The following is a 20,701-nucleotide window of genomic DNA, read 5'->3' on the forward strand; positions in this document are numbered from 1 at the left end:
TGCTATTACCAGTCTCATCTGTGTTAAGTAAGCCCAGGTAATCTAACGACATCAGATTGTGCGCAGGAGGGAGATCAATTTCTGGTCTTAAATTCCCCAACCTAGCAGGGACCTGAGACCGGGAGGGAGACGTCACAGCTCTGTGGGATCACTTAGCTGCAGCCTTTCCTAACCAAGGAAACTCTCTTGCTGCCGGCAAACAATGGTGGCCACAGACAATCACATCCAGAGCTCCGTCCCGCTGCCGTCCTTCTCACAGATAGCAAAATAACTGAATTGGAGCACCAAGAGCTTCCTGAGAAACCTGATGTTAAAAACGAAAGTGAGGCATAATAAACAGGGACAGTAGTTATGCACAGGAGTCCTCCTGATCCACAGACTGATACTGATATGAGTATCAGTATCCCATCCAAAAGATAACAATTAAAACAACTGTGCATATACCAGAAATGAACATGTTGGATCGTTAGCTGCTGTTGGAGCGCACATCCCAACAGAGGCACTTTAACCCAAGCGAGCTTCTGGCCCAGGTATCTCGCACAAAATGCCAGATAAAGGGCTAATCTCTGCTCCCTGCTCCGAGACTGAATTCAGAGAGGCTGATCCGGCCTCAGGATCTGGTCTGTGACTTTAAAACACTTTACCTGCATATGGCACGGTATAAAAATGAACAGCGCTACGCTTCACAACTTAACAGTGCACATTAGCTCAAAGCAGGTAAGCAGCCCGAAAGTGTATTTTAAACCTTTTTGAACAGGCTTACACGCTGTTACGGTGGAAAGAAAAGAAAACGCGGATTCCTGCAATACAAGTCAGTGTCAACAGCTGCAACAGGAGGCACGTGGTAGCTTTTGGGGGGGGTTGAGAGCTGGCACGTGAAACTGGAGGTGAAGCAAAGGCGACAGCCCAAGGGCTTGAGCTGCCTTAGGAAAACCGGGACGCAGCTTATGCGACCACAAGGACAAGGACAGCACACGGAGCCTTGCAGTCAGATCTTTCTGAAAGGAAATGACCACCTACCCCTTCTCGGGAGAGGGGAGCTGAGCCCTGAGAGTTTCATAAATAGTTCACAGAAAATGGGATCCCTCTCTCAGGACGCTTCATCTGAGCGCCATGGGTAGGTCAAAGAAGGCCTCTTCTGTATTACGCTGCTCCCTATATCCCTTGAAATGCACTCTGTGCTCTGACTGCACTACAGGGGGATAAAAATGACTCATCCATCCATTTTTAGAAAGGGAAGGAACCATGTTTCTTCAGAGCTTTCCTAAACCGCCACGGCAGGAACCAGCACAATCACAGGATGAAGAGGTGTCAGGTTGTGTTAAGGTTTTCGCCTCGCAGCCTTTTTCTCACACGCTTCCCTCCCTGCCCAGAATAGCGAACATGATACGAGGAAGGGCTGCTGTTCTTCAGCTGGGCGTTAGCTGGGTGGGGAGTACAGTGACTACCTGCTAAAACCATACATATAGGTCGACCATGTGATGTAAGGGTCTTCATTTTGGATGAAGAGCCAGAAACCGATGGATTGCAACGCCAGCTATCACAGCAATAAGCAGAGTGAAGCTGAGCAAGAAAGCAAGGGTAAAAACCCAGCCTCTCATGAGGACAGTAAAAACTTTGCTACTCATTTCAGTGGTGGTCATCTAATTAAGAGGGATAAAAATGTTCTAATGGAAAGGTGTGTTGCAACCATGGGTTATGTTATAAAACAATGTTTTTTTCTCCATCCTGGAAACGCCTAAGGTAAAATACCTTATCAGGATTCTCTTCCTTCTCTAACAGAGAAAGCACGCTGATGCTGGAGCATAACTGTTATCAGAAAGGCAACAAATTCAGTGGTGAGCAAGCTTTCTTTTTGCTTTAAGGCTATAAAACAGTGGGGTGCACTGGCAACCTGCTACAAATTTAACAGCCCACAATGGGACATCAATTGCAAAAGGCAGAGAAAGGTTCAGCTCACTATAGTGCTCTTGCCCTTGGGTGCTGAAGCAAAAGCAATGTGTTGGGCAGCGTTCCCCAAGCACGCCCTTGTAAGCCCTCAGGCAGCCTGGCAGGCCCTGCAGATGCAGATGCGCTGTGCCACGAGGGCGCAGGCTGAACGCACCCTGAGCGACGCACTGATGCAGCTCTGACTAAGCCCAGCCAGGGTTTAAGGAGAGCAGAGCCACCGACACGAGGCACGCAGACGGGTGCGCACGTTTTCTGCCTTATTGCACAGATTGCTTTCCTAAGGTGAACTCGTGGGGTAGTTTTCCGTCCTCGCCCAGCTAGCTCCCAGGCAGACCCTTCCAGGGTGCCTCAGGGCGGCTCACACGGAGTGCAGGATTACCGGGGTGCAGCCTTTAGTCCTGAAACACACGCTGCGTCTTGTACAGTTTGAAGCTCCACCAATGACATTAACTCAGCTATTCTGCACATCACCCGACGCTGGGATGACAAACGCATGCCTGGCTGTATTAATGAGAACGAGAAAGCAGCACAGCCAACGTGACAGGGTGCAGAGTAGCCCAGCCCAGGCTGCTTTTGCAGTCTCCTCTGTATCACAGGGAGGTGTCACTGCAGAGTAAAACGAAGCTTGAGTACAATGGGGAAGAGATTCAGCTATTTATTCTACTTAATTCTTATGTGCTTAAGCTGTTGATTTCCCTGTTCCTCCTGCTGGGTGTCTCCCTCGGTGCAGAGGCTTAGCAGTTTTGCCCTCCGTGGCAGCTCAGGTGCTCTTGGATGCTCTCTCCTCATTGCACTCACCCTACCAAAAAAAAACTTAAACTGGTAGATGTTTCATCAACTTCTGTCTTTAATTCCTTCAGTGCAACTGTGTTGGTATCAGTGGAATCACACAACTTAAATGAACAGAATGAAGACCATGTATGTGAACGGTTCATATTCAAAATATGCAGCTGTTATGAAAATCATAACCTAAACTACTGGTACAGCACACACGCAGAGAAACGGTGAGGTCTAAGAGAACGCAGACAGCAGTTGCATGTAACTGAACACTCCTGAAATAATTAACGTGATGAAATAAAAAAACATCAAAACTAATTTAAAATGACAGAACTGTGAACTGACAACTAAACCATACAAAAACTGACAGAACAAATGGAAGATCTAGGTGGAGGGCGAGGGAAGAATAATTGTAGGGGAGTATTAGCTACTGGGAAAATTCCTCCAGTCCCTGAGGGGCTTTTAATGCGTGTGTGCAAGTGCATGTGTGTATGCACACGGGCTTGTTCCCAGCCACGTGGCGTCTGCAATGCAGCAAACTTTGTGCTGTGTCATGCAGAGGAAAAATTAATCCTGTTCTAAGACAGGGATATTTAATGGGTGGTTATCTCACTGAAATCACTTAATGTCCACTCCAGGGACTGAGATGCATGCAGAGCTACAGACCAAGCACATTACTGATAGTTGTCATTCTTTGCATATCGGAAAAACATATGAAGGTTTTATGATCTTTTAGCTTATATATTTTGACTTAATGCTGAAAAACTCCTCCAGAACAGTCAGTCATTTCTTGTACTCAGTTAGCAGCGACCAGGCCAATGACAAAGTTTTACTAAGTGATGCCAACACTAATCAAGGTTGTGCACACCTGGCGCCTGGCACTCCTCCTTCGGTGCAGAGTTATTTCAGGCACGTTTTCTTCTCTCTGGATCCGAGCGCTCACACCGAGGACAGCAGGGAGCAGAAGGGCCTTGTGCAGCAGGGTGCCAACCGCCCCCTGCGTGTACCTGTCTGAGCAGCTGTCATCTTAAGTGGAGAGCTGAATTATTCCAACGCTACAACACTCCCACAGGCCAAGATCGCTACTCGATACACCCGTGTAGCTCCATGCCCCCGTGACTGTAGCCCAGAGCAAAATTTTAATCTAGAACCTTTAAAGTTCTCTGCTCATTGCTGGTACGTGTCTTTCACTGATTCCAGCTGTCAAACACACAGATTAAATGGCAACAAGCTACCTGCAATTGATATTAATACTAGGAACAGTGAGTTGAGAATACGCCTCCTACACCACCCTAGTGCCCAGGCTCAAGCCCCCGGTAGCCCCGCTCCTTGTTCACCATGTACTTACACAGATGCCCCGGCACTTTGAACAACCCCTCTATAAAGTCAGCAGAGGAATGACACTAATTGACAACAGAAATATGCCTTAAGGCAGCTGCTCTTTGCAATTAAAAAGACGACGACCAGATGGAGCACGAACAAGGCTCAGGCCTGTCTGTAACAACTACCTCAGACTGCTGGGGGCTGAAAAGCTTACGTAGGATTGAGAGGTTTTCATAGCATCTCTTTATTTTTCAAACGTGTAAGGGGTCTACCTTTTCACTCCTGGTCTATCTCCAGCATGCCCCTCTACGTACTGCAGCTCCTGGCGCTGCCGCTGGCAGCCTCGGGCTGTGCCTCCACCAGCAAACGGTGCGGCGCAGCAGGAGCAGAGCTGGAGAGGAAGCAGCTGGCGCTGAGAAACAGCACAGCTTTACTCCTTTGGGCCCCGGTCCCACGGCCACTACCCCCTTAGCAGCGGGGACTACTAGGCGTGCGTTTGGAGCACGTCATCTGCTTTGGTGCCACCCGAAAGGAATCCATTTCACGCATTTTGAGACCGCTCTCCGCCGCGAACCGAAGCATGGAGAGCAAGGACGACTGCAAGATTTGCACTCCTCATCTAAACTACAACACCAGGGCAGAAGGCCCCTCCCGTTCACAGATACAAACGTTTTTCCTCAACTCCTTTCTCCTGCGACTTCTTTTGCTTTGTTTTTCTCCTCCTGTTTTCAGTTTGCTGCCCACCTCTGCTATTTGGCATTGCACTGTGACCTTGTATCTAAAGCACTTTCCTGGCTCCCTCGCTTAGTCTGCCATTTGGCATATGACACATCCCACGTTTTTTTCTTCTTGATCAATCTCCATTATAATTTTAAGTGGGCTGACTTTGACAGAAGGTGCCAGAAATGACACTTCAGATACTTAATCCTTTAACACTCTGGAAAACTCGCAGCCTTTGTGCATTGCCCGCGGCGTGCATAATCCAGAACCATTACTAGGGTGAAGGAACAGCTGATTTTCTATGGGACTATCTGCACAAGGATAAAAACAGATAAAGCAAATCAGCTAGAGGTGTGACATTAACACTGGTAAGTTTTAGCTCATTAATCTTTGGGGGGGGGGGCGGGAAATTTCATTTAGGACTGCAGGGAAAGTGCATTGCTGCTGCTCAGCCCGTGTCGGAAGAGGGGACGGTTCAGTTTACGGGTGATGGGTTCATACCGTCAGCATGTTCCCAGCTTTCCTGGAGAGACCACCCCTGAGCCTGGTCAGTCAAAAGGTACAAGAGGGTAGTCTATCCCCCCTGAATGAGAAACCACTGTTTGCACTCCTGCAACCTAGCTGTCCTGCCCTGTGGCAATAAAGATTAATCTTATCCCAAGGGCTTAGCAGATCTTCTAAATCTGTCCTTTCTACATGTTTTCAAGAGGACATTTTGCGTCACTCATAGCTGCCATTCTCCTCCTTTGTTAGTCTATTCTCTCAGGATTTATATGGTGCGTAGAAGTTTTGTTTCACATCACAATGTGTTTACTGTTAGGTCAGGAAATTCATCAGCCAACTGTCTGAACAATTAAAACAGTTTTGGCTGGCTTCACTTCACTCTGATTCCAGGTTTGGGTTTTGTGACTAATCTGGCTCACATCACTATCAGCTCCCTTGACTATGGCTCTCTAAAGAGGGCGAAAACAACCAAGTTTACCAAAGAAGTACCAAAAATTTGCCTCTAGAACAGCCTCATGTACCATACAAATGGTTGCTATTTGCAGTCACACGGTGAAAATATCTTGTCTAAAGGTCAATTTTGCTTTCATTCAAGGAGTTTTTCTGCTCCTTTATATGCCCCTTCATCCACTAACTTGAACCAACTCAATTTGCCACGTTACATTTGAGGACAGAAGATTTCTTGTTTGAATCTGGCTTAATCAATGTGTAATTTGGATCATGTGGCCTTTATCAAAAGGCGCTTCGTTGTTGTCAAAATCAGCCCAAAATAGAAGACAAGGGTAAGACTTTTTGGAGTCTTAGCCTATGGGACCATGCTCTTCAAAGCCATGCTGGGTTTCTCTTAATTAATGCTGCCATCTACTGCTGACAAAATGGATGGCCCTGGTTGGGAGATGCATCTGCATCCCTTGCTGTGGGCGGGGAGGGGGGGGATTAGTAGAGATGAGCGTGTGGTAAATGCAGAATTTCCAAATATACCTCAAAGCTTTGTATTGTAAAGACACAGACTAGGTGGGAACATAACCCCTGACCTCCCTTATTTTTGTATCCCACCACATTCTGGAACTTTGCCTCCTACTGGACTTTTCACTGCTGTCTTGTCTTGCTTCTACTCAACTCCATGAAAAATTTGCTTTTTTACATTAAAAAGAACAAGGAAAGGCCAAATTTATTTTGAAATATAAAAGTATTCCTCCATCCTGAAAAATTGCTACAGCACAAAAGACAGAAACCCCCAAATAAAAATGCAAATCTTTAAGACCTTGATACAAACCTTTGACTTGTCTTGATGTTTGTAAAGGCAGGCACTCCTTTAAATTTTGAGGAAGCTCACATTTGGAGTCAGATACAAACCATATGATAGCAAAAAAAAAAAAACCCCAAATGTTTTAAGACCTCACAGAATTTTCAAGCTTAACATAACTTCAAGTATAGTCTATTTTTTGTCCTTGAGCACATGCCCTTTAAAATATGAACATATTCACAAAAGAAACTTCTTCAAAATTAGAAAATGTTATTAGATCTGTTTTAAAAAGGTAGACTAAGACGGAGTGGGTAGGTGCTTGCTATGTGTATCCCGCAGGCATATTATCATAACTGGATCAGAGTTCGTCCTACTGCTATGGAGTCCTATAAGGTAGCTAGTCTCAAAATGTAGTTGGGGTCCATGTATCAATCATCTAAGTCTACAGACACATGGATGAAGATTTTCAAATGCACACGGTACCTCTGGATATCTAATTACTTTGGTAGGGGTAGGGCAGAAGACCACCCACTTCAGAGTTAGTGGTCAACAATTTTACAAACCAGATTCCATTAAATATCATGAACTGGGTGCCCCAATTTGCAAGACAATTTTGAAAATCTTGGTCTTTGGTGCCTTATTGTATCAGCCTGCTTCTGAACAGTTTCATTTACTGCTATACCCACATAGCATACAGCAGGAGACAGTGCTATTACCTTTAAACGTATCTGTTATTAACAGCTATTAAACATTATATAGTAAACATTATTTAATAATATTAAACATTATATAATAATAGATATTGTTGAAATCCTCTCATTAAATAGGTAAAACCGTCAACTGAAAACAACATTTCCAGATATTTTAGGGTGTGTAATCCAGACAAGACTCTTGTGCAGACCGCTGAAGAAACAAACATACCTTTTTTACCACTCCTGTAGTGGCCACAATGGTCTCTGCTCCCTCTACAGTCTTGTTTGCCACTGTGTTCACACTGGCTACTACTGCTTCTCCCACGACATTGGCCTGCTCTTTGGTCTTCTCAGCAACTAGGATTTCAACAACAAGAGAAAGTCAACGAGCCCGGTATTGCCAACAGGCTGCCAAATTAACTGGGACAATAAAATGACTGCACCAAGAGAAGAGAATAAATCAGCCCAGGTAGAATCCTTATTTGGATTTTCTCTATGATAGCATATCCGAATTCAGATCATGTATGTGAGGGCTTCATTTCACTCAAAATGCTGTTCAGAGGAACACAGACACTGCAGCCTGTCAGTCTTCATGGGCAACTAGAGACTGAAAAACTCAATGTAAGATGCTAAGAGACAATTGTGCAAATAAAGCATTTTTGCAATGTAGACTGTGCATGACCTCTCCCCAGAGGTACCTTCTACTTGTCCCTTCTATTTGAATTAATAGATCAGGGCTCCAAAAAAAAAAAAAAAGAATTTAGTCACAAAGGGATCCATTCATATCTGTTCAAGGCAGTCCATGTGGTAGATCTGCCTTGGAGCTTGTGGATCCTACAAGGGTCCCGCCCGTAGGGTCCTTCACTCTGTGACTGGCTGACAGGAGGCTCCTAAAAACTAAGGTTTTGGTCTGACAGGAACTGACACAAGTAAAGCCTCTCTGCAATCTGGACAGCACTCTTGACTTTGTGAGATGTTTAAATTGCTACCAATCAGCAGAGTCTGCCAAATAACATTTGTTAGATTTTTTTTTGACCTGCTCCACTGATTAAATATTTTCTCCCATCCACGTGCACTGCAAATGCCAGACCCTGACCCACTGCTCCTGGCAAGCACCCTCCATTCATCAGACGAAGGTCACGTGGACCAGTGCTGCCTCAAAAGACCTCCTGTTTGGCAGGAGTTTCTTGGCCTTATCAAGAGGCTCAACAACACACTATCAATTTCTATATCTCTCAGGGTTGTGCCCTTACCTGAAGTCACACTATGCACTACACCTTCCTTGGTTTTGGCACCTGTGAAAGGAAGCAAAGAGACCGTTAGTGTTATCTAGCAAAGAGAGCACTGGTTTCTGGACCTGGATGGCTTTCTGTCCTTATGAGGTGTGGTGGGGGCTCCTGGTGCTGTTGACACCTCCTGGGAGGAAGGGAGAACCTCCATTCCTACAGCGTGCAGGAAGGACCAGCTTCTTCTCCCACCAAAGTCAACAAGAACCTCTGTGCTGGGAGCTGGATAACCTCAGCTGTGCATTGCCTGGAGATGCCTGGACTTGAAAAATCTTGATCGTAACGTGTTTGAGTAAGAGAGTCTGTCCCTGGGATATTTCCAAAATGAGAACAACAGGTGAATAGAGGTAAATCAATATCAGGTCAATTGTAAAAATGAATGCATATTAAATGACCAGGTAAAATCTCACTTATTTCAGCCTTTCAAAACATGGAGTTACCTCTGTGACTCCCGCTTGCCTTTCAGCAGGACGTGTGGCCACAGTATGCGTTTAAGGCTTCGTTCTATGCACTTAATAGAGTCTGGAGAGGCTTGAAGCTAAATGTGAAAAACAACAACCCACCTGCTACATGCCGCTGGTTCTCATTTCAGTGCCTAAGTCCAGACTGTAAATGCCTGCTTATAGCAGTAAACAGAATGCAGTTGTTTCTATTTAAAATTATGAAAATATACCGTATATACCATCACATTGTAATTTACCTCAGTTTTCTCAAAGCACAAAAGCTAATGGGATGTGTGGGTATTCAGTCCACAAGAGAATTAGCCCTTAAGGAATAATTACTAGTCTCTGCAGTTTTTTTCTAAGCCTGAGTTGACTTGCTATACCTCCCTTCTACTTGCATACTGCAGCATGTGTGTTATGTTAAATCACGTGGTCGATGGGAAGCCCCTACAGTAACTAGATGCTCCTTCACATTAGAAGAATAAAAGATCAAATTTATCTCTGTCGAAAGTAAAAGAAACATACTCTAAAGGTCTTCCTTCGATGGTTCCATCTTACTGTAATTTGTAAGCCTTCCACAACTACACAGCCTCTTTTCAAGTTTTCATACCAATTCAACAAAGAGAGACAGATTTTTTATGGCCAACTTTCAAAATGATAGAAATACAGAATCAGCCAGGTGCAGATGCACTGGAGCGTCCATGGGTGTAATGGGAGAAGTTAGCTACAAACCACACCTAATTCTCATTAAAAGCCTGAAAAGTAAAACAAGTGCAGCACTCTGATAACAACTGATAGGTAGAACAAAGCTGTCCTACTACAATACGCCCTAAACATTTCACTCCACCCTCCTGAATTGTGCATCCTGAAGAGATGAAATCTTTGTATTTTTTACTTGTTACAGCTATAAACTGCATTTAATAATGACATATATGTGTGCGCACTACTGTAAACTGGATTTAATAATGATGCACATGATACAAGCACGTGTACGGAAGCACAGTAGTGTGCAGACCAGATGTGCATCTCCTTTACGCCATGAACGTAAGCCCCAGAATTGCCCAAATGCACTAAGTTCAATTCAGATGCAATCCTGCTTCCATTTCCCCCCTTCCTCCAGTGCCATCCCAACAGTCCATCCAGTTCCAGCACAAGATGGTCTCAATATTGAGGTGACATGCAAGACCTTCTCACACCGGACACAGAGGTTCAAGCTTAGCCCTTCTTTGCTGCTTCTTGGTCAAAGAGCATTTCTAAGGTAAATCAAGTATGTAATTAGCTGTCCTGGACTCATATATTTTTCAATTTTGCAGTAAACATACTAAGTGAGACAAGAAGTATACTTATATCATGTATTTTTTTTTACCAGGCTTTTTACCTAAGATGACCAGCTGGCCTTGATTCTTTTGCAGGGGAATAGGAGGAGGTATTTTTAAAATGGAAAATAATTCCAGAAAGAAGGAATTATTCCAGAAAGAAGGGATGCACATACAAGAAAAACATCTGAATACATTTCATGGCAGAAACAGAAGAAGCAACAGCTGTAGGAAACGGCACTGCCTGCAGCTTCAGCACAGCTTGCCTCCTCTTTCAAAAACACTGCCACGACCGCACCCGATGACTCAGGCGCCTGCATTCCTTATGCACCACACAGTCTGACCTTCCGGCAGATACCCTTGCCAGCAACTGGCATCTCTTGCATCCAAAAGCAATCATCTCACGCTCAATCTCAGTATTACTCATTAGTCTTTGCCCTTAGCTTGTATACTTAGAATTAAAAGTTCATACATCCTGCCCCTTCTGCAAAAGGAGTGTCTCAGTGCTGCGCAATACCCATTACAGCTTTGTATTTTGAGGGGGGGATAGAGGTGGTGGAGGAGCACTGTGCACTGGGAAAAGATTCGTAGCAGAAGAGTATTATGACGTGCAGTAGTCTGGTGGGAGTACTTGCTGGAGTCGCTTCTTAAGTAGAGCTTAGTGCCTTGGGGCTTTTTGCAACGTGCATGACAGTAAGTGACTCTGGAAAAAATAGAAGTGCACTCTGCTGAGGCTTCCTGACTTATCATATGAAATAGTGGTAATGACTTCATACTCAGCTCTGTGACTGATTAGGATTTTTCCTTTGTCTTGGTGACACCTCTGATGCAGCGTTGCATTAACTTCATCATCACTTATCCCCCTATTTAAACCAATTAAAAAAAGACAGAATTAACTGCTGGATACAGATCTACTGTGCAAGAATCAGCCGCACCTGCTGCAGAGCCAGAGACGGTTACCGTCTGGAGAGCAGACTGAGTTTTCTCCAAGTGCACAGGTGGCCCATGCTACAGGATTTCTCCTTCTCTCTCTGTTTGTGCACCCCCTTCCCTTCCCTGCACCCTCAGCAAGCCCCCAGGGGACCCCCCATTCCCACGCCCCGCTGCGTGGCGGCAGCACCTCTCACCAGCCCAGCTAAACCGCACTGCGGTGTTAGCACAGGCGGGAGGGAGGCATCTCGGGCACTGGCATAGGCTGCGGGAACTGAAGCTGCCTGGCTCAGGCAGGGGAGAAGAGGTGGCAGCAGAGCCCCGATGGCACCGTCTGCTCCAGACGGATGCCTCAGAAGGAGCATTTATTTCCTGGGGCCGCAGTGAGTGACTTACCAGGTTTGGTGGTTGTGCCTGGCCCTCGGGAGTCCTCCAGAAGGCTTTGGACTAGTCAGCAATGAGTTAATACGGATGTGAACAAAAGTGAGGGATCCCCTTCACTTCCCCACCTTATTTTTCCTATCCCCCTTTTCCTGACTTTCTGAAAAGACTCTAAAGCTTCAATACAGGTATTATTTTCTCCTAGCATTAGAAAATTCAGGTTACTTCACCTAACACCCAGAACAACCTGTTGGGACAGGGCTATGCAAAGGAAGGAGTAGTGAAAGAACAGTTCGGCTCTTTAATCAACACCTTCTGTGGCACACAGTGAGGAAAAGGGGCACAGACGACACACTAAGCACTCCAGTTTTAATGGATAAACCTGATCTTCGCCTTCTTTGCTATTTAAAATCAGTTCTGTGAGGTAATCGGCATCTGGCCTTCACTTTTTCCTTTCTGTGAAAGGCTGAATGTTCCCAAAAGGGCTGAGCATCCCCCCACCCCAGCATGCAGCAGAAACCGAGCATCACGCAGAATCCGCCCCAGTACAAAGCAATATCCAGTACATGACTGGGTGGGAATTGGTGGTACTCCTAGAAAAAATAAAAAACAAAACAAACAACACAAAATAGAAGCACGTCATCTTTAACTTGGTCCTTATTCAGTGATTTAGGTTTTACACAGGCTTTCAGAAAAGTTTATTGAAAAGGTCAGAACATGAGCAGACTCTGTACTTCACCCCACAGCTGCACAAAAAGAAAAATAGGTTACAGGCCGAAGATAGAAAACATTACTGAGAAGAGATGGGAGGAATGATGTATAAAAATCTCTGAATGATCCCTTCTGACGCTGCTTAAACCAGGAAGCAGTTGGGGCAGTAGCAATGCCACCATCCAACGCGTAGAGGTGACATTTCACAGACTACTGTTTCAAATATTGCTCTTGGCTGAATTCCTTCCAGGGATGCTGCTTACTTTTTTGCTTGTGAGTCAGCTCTAAATTGAAATGTGAACTGATATATACCATGAAGAACATGTTCAGTTACAGCATGCCAATAAAATTTTGGGATGAAGATATTAGCAGATCTGCTAAACACAAAATTTATATTCATTTGTAATCTAAAAACGTATATCTGTAACTAACATGCATATAAGTATTTTAGACATGGTAGCTACATACAGCTGTGGCTATTGTAGCACGATGGCAGGAAGAGCCTGTGTGGAAACTTTCCTACTGAAAAATAAAAATCTTTCCCGTATCTAGCAGACATAAAAAGCTGTAAAAGATGCAGCAATCAGCACCCAGCTAATCAGTCTTGGGAATCTAAGACTTTATAGGGTCTGCAGTATCTAGAATACCTGACCACCCAGCCCCGTAACTGTATGCACTAGATAGGGAAGATACCGGGTTTCAAGGGCAACCTGGAAACAGGGGGTTTCTGAAACAGAATATTAATTGTCAGAGAGGTTTCTAGACAGGACAAAACACGTGCTGTTAACCCAGAATCTACGCTTTGGGCAACAGGAATTTAGGTTATCTCTTTTGTAAAGCAAGATTAACGGGCGCACGGCGAACAAAACAGGTCAGTGAGCAGGAGAAGGAGCTCAGGATAAAACGGTATGTTTGTGGGAAACCGGGACGTCCTACAGCGCCCAGTGACTAGGGCTGCGGGTCGCTCTCGGGGACCTCGCTCACTGCGCTGCTGACGGTGCTGCGGGGGGAGCAGATCACCGGTGCTCCGAGAGCCGACTGATTCACCCTGAAAACAAGCAGTGAATAATCATAACGTAAAACTTCCACCTGAGCATCTGCTTTTTAATGTTTTACGTTAATTCTGCCTCCCATGAAGTACTGCCAGTTGCTATTTCTAATCTACAGCTGAGGAAACTGAGGCGCAGAGAGGCTGTGGCATCCCAGGCTTACACAGTCAATCTGCAGCCGAGCTCAGGACGTGATCGAGACCTCCTGCCACTATGAAATTTTGCCAGACTTTCTCAAAGAAAATCTATGAGGCAGCTCACACTCAAATATGAATGGAAAATAGTTAGCTCTTACCTACATACATGACACCCTCTTTGGTCTTCTCTGCAGCCTCTGTCACTCCCTGCTTGGTCTTTTCTGCGGCAGCCACCACACCTTCTTTAGCAATGGAGAAACCTTTCTTGAAGACATCCATCCTTTCTGCAGGATCTGTGGGAGGGAGAGCAGTAAAAAACACCTCAAGACAGTGACTGCAATATGCAGTCTTACCCTGCGCAGAGATTCACTTTCTCTGCCAGTCTCTATCTTTGCTCTTACTCCTCTGCTGGATGAAGAGAGTGTGGCAAACCTCACAGAGCCTTTGCCAGCTCTTATTGATCAAGTGCACTGCAGTGTAGCCAATGCCTGTGAATAGCTGATACTGAAATATTAATGATATGGATCTGCTTGGCAAGGTTTAAGAAGGGAGGGGGGAGAGGAGAAGGACATGGGTAGGTAAGGGACTTTCTGGAAAATTTCCAGATGGATAAGGCTTTTAAAATGTACTGTAATGCTCTCACTCAAGGACACTCTCCGATCCTTTCATGTGGAGAGGGAGATTTTTATCTAAAGAGCTGAGTTCCTGAAAGCTCATCTCCCTGAGGCTGCAGCAAGAAGGAAACGCAAGCTCCTGTGGGTCCCCAGAAGCTGGAAAGCACGTAAGGCAGGTAGCGTTTGTAACAAAACAAACAGGGTCAGGTTTCTTGGTCTAGCATTTACCAGAACTCATCCTGCACAAAACAGTAACAAGAACATTATTGGTAGTAAACACTGACAGAAAAAGGGGAGCAAAAGCCATTAGCTAATGCCTGGTGCCCAGGTACAGGGAGCTGAACGTCCCATTAGCCATGTTTGTGAAGTCTGAAGGTGGCCCCTCAGGGCATTTAGTACGAATTACGGATTTTGCTTGGCTTCACATCCCGTTACAATGGTTCATTTCTGAAAAATCAGATGCCTGCTGAAGGAAATCCTGTTTCCTATTTGTTTCTCTGAGCTGCTGTAGACAGAGATCAGCAAAGCTGCTGCAGAATGATGCAACGTTTTACACAGACACCATCACCTGTGTCAGAGGTGCGCGTCTCAGGGCACAGTGGGGTGAGCAAACCACCCACCTGAGAACTGACTGTGAAAATCTTTTTAGTGTGCATAGAAAACCCATCCAGGCTCAAGGGCTCACTAGCAAAAAAAAACATAATAAAACATATGAACATTAGTCACAGTTGGAAATCCTGATATGCCTTAAGTTAAACCTAAATTATCTTCTGAAATAGATTGTCTCACTAGTAAACTGATATTCGAAGAAAGTAAGGCTGAAAGCAATTGCTGGTGGATTCCTGTTATAATCAGATGCTTAGCATTTTGTCCTGTAAAAGCCGACCACGAGGTGATGGCTTTTTATGGTGCCGTCCCTGAAGCTACGGACTCAGGAAGCACCAGTCTCTGAACACAAAACGTGCCTGGCTTTGGCTGCTTTCTCTTATCAGGCAAACGGAATATTGAACTGAGAGGCCCAACGGCATTACGTGAGGGTAGTACGCTGCAATGCCATGAAGCGTAATGGTCCGTAAGTCACTACTGCTATAAGCTACCAGTCTGGAAGATTCAGATGGGGAATGACTACAGAGTGAAAAGGCAGAAGCCGGAATAAAAAATAATGCATATGCACATGCATGCAGGCATGCGTGACATGCTAGCTCTTACTGCTGAAGTGAAGCATATTTCTTTAGATTTTGGGAGTGTCTTTACACTCCATTGTGAAACAGCTGAAAAGGCTGTCGATCTGGAAAATAATATATAGATTTCTTAATCTCTTGTTCTCACAAATGGTTCTCCTTGATGATAAATGGAGAACCAATTTCTATTTAAATGTAGAGGAGTCAAACCTGTGAAAGCCTGATAAATTTATTGATTGTTAGTTAAAAAAAATACTGTAAGGTTCAGTGGAAGGCCATTACAACATACTAACAGTACATTAATTTCAGGTTAGATCATTATTACATAGAACTGAGAGGTGTCATTGTTCTAGACTCTGATGCAACAATGAGCGAAAAAAGTTTTTTTTCCCATTATCTTTCAAAATTTCCTTTTGGTGGCTGACTGACTGCTACCCAAAGTGCTCAGCTGGTGCTCATTTCTGCTCCCAGTCTACTCTTAAATCAGATATATGGGTCGTATTTTATTGTACAATCAATGGTTTAACCTAGCTGCTCTTGGAGTCAGTGGTGAGACTCCCATTGTTTTCATTAGGAGCAGGGTAGGTGTCATGTTTTTAATATGTTTGCTAAAACGTGAATTTGCCATTTTTGGGAAATGCTACGGGGCCCATTTACTTTTTCACCAGACTTTCAAAAAACATTAAAGTATAGCGCAGAGCTTCCCAGGGTTAGAGGTGGAACTGGTATTTTCTCGAGAACTGCCAGCTTGATAAAGCTGAGCAAGAAGGATATTCTGACTTTGTTAAACTAGTGTTCTATCATTGCAATTTGTACAATTGAATTCTACATATTTTGCTTTGTTACCAAGTTAACAAACACATGAAATATCAAGCCATTCTGGAATATGAAACATGAATCATCATGAGATTCAATTAAGCAGCGCCTGAATGGGATACTCCTTTCCTGCGTTCTCCTCTCCTGTTGACCTTCACAAGAACTCGCAAGAGGCATTTAAATTTTTTCTGATCACTCCCAAGACAGCAAGCAGTTTGCATAGGCATTGTTTTACCTTCAGGAAAGCTCTGGACTCGAAACAATATCGCAGGTGATCTAAATAGAGCAGGCATCGTTAAAGGCTCCTAAACATTTGCCATCCCGTGGCAATCACGGTACCCTATTCTCTATTCTAAGCAGAGGATTCAATCCTGATTTGTTGCCGATCCTGCCTCAGGCAAACCTAACAACAGGAGTTCAGATAAGCAACCTTGGCTTTAAGGTTTTGCTGGGATATCAGCTCTGTGTCTGAAAAATGTTCTTCCATTTGTATTAGCTCTCCCACAACAGAAAAGCGTTATTAAAATTTAGAATAAAATAGGTAGTTTACAGTTAGCAAGCTAAAACTATTAGAATCCACGAGTGCTCTGCACTGTTACTGTTATTTAGAATATCGTTTTCCAGTAGGTGAGGCAGGGTACAGCAAAGCTTTTAGTCTGATGTGGAAAAGGGTTAATTTTGGGTTTCATCCAGTAATTGTCTGGTATGCAACAAGGGAGTAGTTAATGCAGAATGAACAGAATGCATCATGAGATGCAAGATAAGCTCTTGACATGGTGACAATCACGTATCGTGGAAATAAGGAGATGAGTCCTCCTAAGTTAATCTCTCTTTCTCTACCATCTCCCTTAGGACCCTGGAAAGGACCCCATTAAGTTAGACATCACTGAGATGCCCGAGCTGTAGCGAGTTCCCCCGCTGTTTTTATTTAGTTTTATTCAGATGACTTTGTAACTGATTTGTGTCACACAAACATTTAGCTGCTTTGCATTACAGCAAAAGAAAGCCTCAGCTTCCTTTGTGTAATGCCTGGCGGGGCAAGCGGAAACTTCTTTTCATGAGCTATCTCCTCATGTCCTGTCCTCAGGCACCTCTCAGGAAAAGCTGTGATCCCTTACGGGACAATGAGAGTTACACCTGCTAACACCAAACACAGGCTTTTTTCTCCACTTCTTCTTAAACAAAGGAAGTTGGAGAATCCACATACCAGTTTGAAGAGTAATTTTTATATATGCTTGGTGTGCCAAAACCACATATACTGCACATCCATCGAAACAGCAGCTACCTGCTGAAGCTCAACAGTGGGCTGCTTTCGTTCACCGTCTGTGTAAAAGTAAGAGTCGGCACTACTCCAGGCACGGTTTACCAGTGCGGGTGGCTGAGGGGCAGCACGTGTCCAGGAGCCGAGAAGGAGGGCAGGACACGGGAAACACGTCCTGGCTAAACGCGTCTTTGGCTCTGAAGCTCCGAGCCCTGCTCTCAAACCATCATTCATTTATCGCCCGAATCTGCCTGGTCGGGCTCGTCTGCTGCGAGTCTCTCTCTGCCCAACACAAGGCGTTTGGAGAGTCCCCGAAAGGTGCAGTTGCCCACGCCGGGCCTGCCTACCCCTCTGCCCAGGCACCGCTGGCCTGACAAGTCTGACTGCAGCCTAACTGCTTTCTTCCCAAAAGTACAACCCCAAAGGAAATACAGGAATGCAAAGGACAAAAACTGAAAATTCCCTGTCCTCTACTGCCTGACTTTTTCCTCACGCCTACAGCAGACTTTCTTTGTTGCTCTTTCCTCCTTTGTTTTCTCAGTTGCAAGCTAGTCCGTGGTCAGGATCTTAACCTTGTCCTTTAACAAGGAACTTGCACTGGAGACTACCAGCTGACAAAGGAATCTCCCTGGATTCACCGAACCAAACGGGCTTTGGTCACAGTCTATTTGAGTATTTAAATGGTGTAGGATATTGTCTGAAAGAAAGGTAAGGAAAGGAAAGACAATCAGCTGCACTTGTGGCCAATAAACATCCTTTGTTCAGGAAGTTTTTGTAGGCAGAATAACATTAACATGCAGGATCAAACCTTGCTCCATATAAACAAAAACCCTCTCTTTCTCCCTCTCGCCATTTATGGATACTTCAGAGTGCAGAAAGGAGAACTGTCTCAGACCGTTAATTTACATGCTCTAAAGAAAACAAGGAGCTCTGTGTGACATCCTCTTGGCAAACAATTTAAGACTGGAATCTCTGTGTGCATGTTTGCATAGTTAATGAGTAATTTCCTTTGTCAGGGAATAATAGTGTAAAGTCTGACAGATAAGCAGCTTCTAAGGCACATACCCAGAGAGGGGAGTGCTGCTAGCACAGCACTCGGCAGTCTTTAGAGACTGTTCTCTACTACTGAGCATCATTTATAGATTTTGAGCAACCTAAAAAAATATACTGCCAACAAGAAATCCCCTTCCTCCTCTGAAGGACAAACTACTGAAAAGAATAACTTCTTAGCCAGGCCGTCTGCCTAAAAAAGAAATTTCCTGACACCGTTCTTTGTGTGCTCTCACCCATGCAAGCCAACTGCGTCCTCCTTCCCTGGAGGCAGCGCCCGGGGAACGCCTGGGTGCTGCGTGAGGGCAGGAGCCGGACACGAGAATGAGATGGCGCTTTCCAGACCGGAGCATGAGACAGCATTTTCCAGATTTAAAAACCAATGTCTGACGAGCACCTATCCCCTTGCTGTGCAGATATCAGCAAAACTGTTCTGTTCATCTTCACAGACATAAAATCCTTTCAGCTGTTCAGTCTGCCTCAGAGATTGGAAGCTGGGATATATGAATCTGAAGCAATATATACTTATTAAAATAATTCTAGGTTTTCTCAGCTTTCTAGACATTTTTCCAAAGCTTCTTTTTTTTTTTAGTACTCAGATTCTGAATTTAAAACCATAATATAGATTTAAGACCATTATGGGGTAGACAGTGAATCTGGGAAGATACAGAAGAAATGAAATATAATCTATTAATTGAAAATTTAATTTCAAAGGGCTCTTTTTCCAGAGAAAAACTAATTGGTATAGCCAGCGCATCTGCTTTCCAAGTATGCACAAGCTATTTATCAAACATACTGGCTGGCACTGTTTACTGTCTGGTCTCCAACCTCCTATTGAACCGGAGTTGCAGGGCTGTCGTACTAAACAAAGAAAAAGTGGTCGAGATGAGAAAGTGGATTTCAGGTCTTACCCAGCTTATCCAGAAGAGCGTGCAGCTGTTTGACAGCTTGCTTATGGAACTGCAAATGGCACATCGGATTCTCGGGGCAGGCAACACTGGATGGAGATTAGAGCTACGTTAAACATAAATAGTTTTGGCAATTAGCAGACAAGGCAAGGGTAGTCATGAAAATTATCTGCAAGACCACAGAGTGTATGGATGAGTCTGGTGTAACTGGTAACGTGAACCGTTACGGAATGAAAACAACGTGAAAAAGTATCTTTCAGAAATACTTAGGAAAAAGCATTTTCGTGAATAAGGGCACAGGGGAAAAACAAAACAAAAAAACCCTTACTGACTTGGAGACCAAAAATGGAGGAAAAATACGTATCACCTGTCAAATTTAGCTGCCAAAATAGAGTTTGTTTGTTTGTTTGTTTTTTACTAGTTGTTCTGAGAAGTGCCAGAAACTTGTCAGACGTATCAGGGCAGTTACCAAACGTGCTATTATTATGCCACTTACTGATGGTGCTTCAAGTATGCTTTTGGAGTAACACCTATTTCCAAATCATTTTGCAAACTATGCTTTAAATTGTATTTATTTCACCCATTTCTTCCATTCCACCAGCAGTACTAATATTCTGAATGGCTCTGTAAGGTGCACCAAGCTTACAATAAAGCAGGTAACTGAATAGTAGATAGATATCTATGATATTAGTTGGTGCACAGTTGTCCTCCTCATTCAATAATTACCTCCTGGAAAGGACTGACCTCAAAAGGCAATGAGCGAATTATTATGGAAAATGGCCATATACATCTGCTTTCACTGGTTCCATGCTGATGCTCCTGCTCAAAAGAGGAAAGGTCGTTATGTATCACATTCCTAAATGGGGACCTCACGCTTATTCCTCTATAGATGTTAAGGAAGAAAACTTACAGCTCAGCTTACAGTCCACCAATAAATCAAGTGTTATGAACAGACAATACAAGCTGACTATATTATCCAGGGACTCTAAATCAGGACAGTTGAGAAGACAGAAATCTTGACAAGTGCTGTTTAGTAAGGAGGAGCCTTTGAATAACTCGCACCTTCCACATATTCATTGCAGCGTCCTATGCTGCCCATCACAAGGAAGGGGATGTCAGTCCCCAGCACGCTCAATATTTCAGCATCTTTCAGAACTGCTACCAAATAGTTATGTTACATTATTAACTTGCAAAAGGCTGAGCAATCTGTGCCTCTTGATTGCTGCGTTTGCAGGCAGTATGTTTTAAAGATACATAGAACAAATTCTTACACCTGACAGAGACACAGCAGGACGGCAGAGAAACTTTGCCCCTCTACTTACGGGATACCGCATCTGACAGGAATAAAGATTTAATAGATGAGGCGAGACTAAGAGAAAAAGTATAAGCTGAAAGACAAGTCCAAA

At 44.2% G+C, this 20,701-nt stretch overlaps 1 protein-coding gene across 4 annotated transcripts in view; it reads right to left on the reverse strand.

Moving 5' to 3' along the window:
- The window catches only part of SNCG (synuclein gamma), a 37,274-nt gene that overhangs the window by 3,565 nt on the left and 13,008 nt on the right, over positions 1–20,701 (reverse strand). The window contains exons 4-8 of one of the 4 annotated variants that reach the window (XM_068950698.1): positions 20,022–20,114; positions 19,299–19,384; positions 13,624–13,758; positions 8,466–8,507; positions 7,442–7,569 (exon numbers count right to left, since the gene is read on the reverse strand). In XM_068950698.1, the coding sequence (XP_068806799.1) occupies positions 7,442–7,569; positions 8,466–8,507; positions 13,624–13,758; positions 19,299–19,362 (369 nt within the window). In that variant the 5' untranslated portion in view covers positions 19,363–19,384; positions 20,022–20,114. The other 3 variants (XM_068950700.1, XM_068950699.1, XM_009685781.2) reach the window with 3 other exon arrangements.

Source organism: Struthio camelus, chromosome 7 (genome assembly GCF_040807025.1).
Source record: "Struthio camelus isolate bStrCam1 chromosome 7, bStrCam1.hap1, whole genome shotgun sequence".
NCBI lineage: Eukaryota > Metazoa > Chordata > Aves > Struthioniformes > Struthionidae > Struthio > Struthio camelus.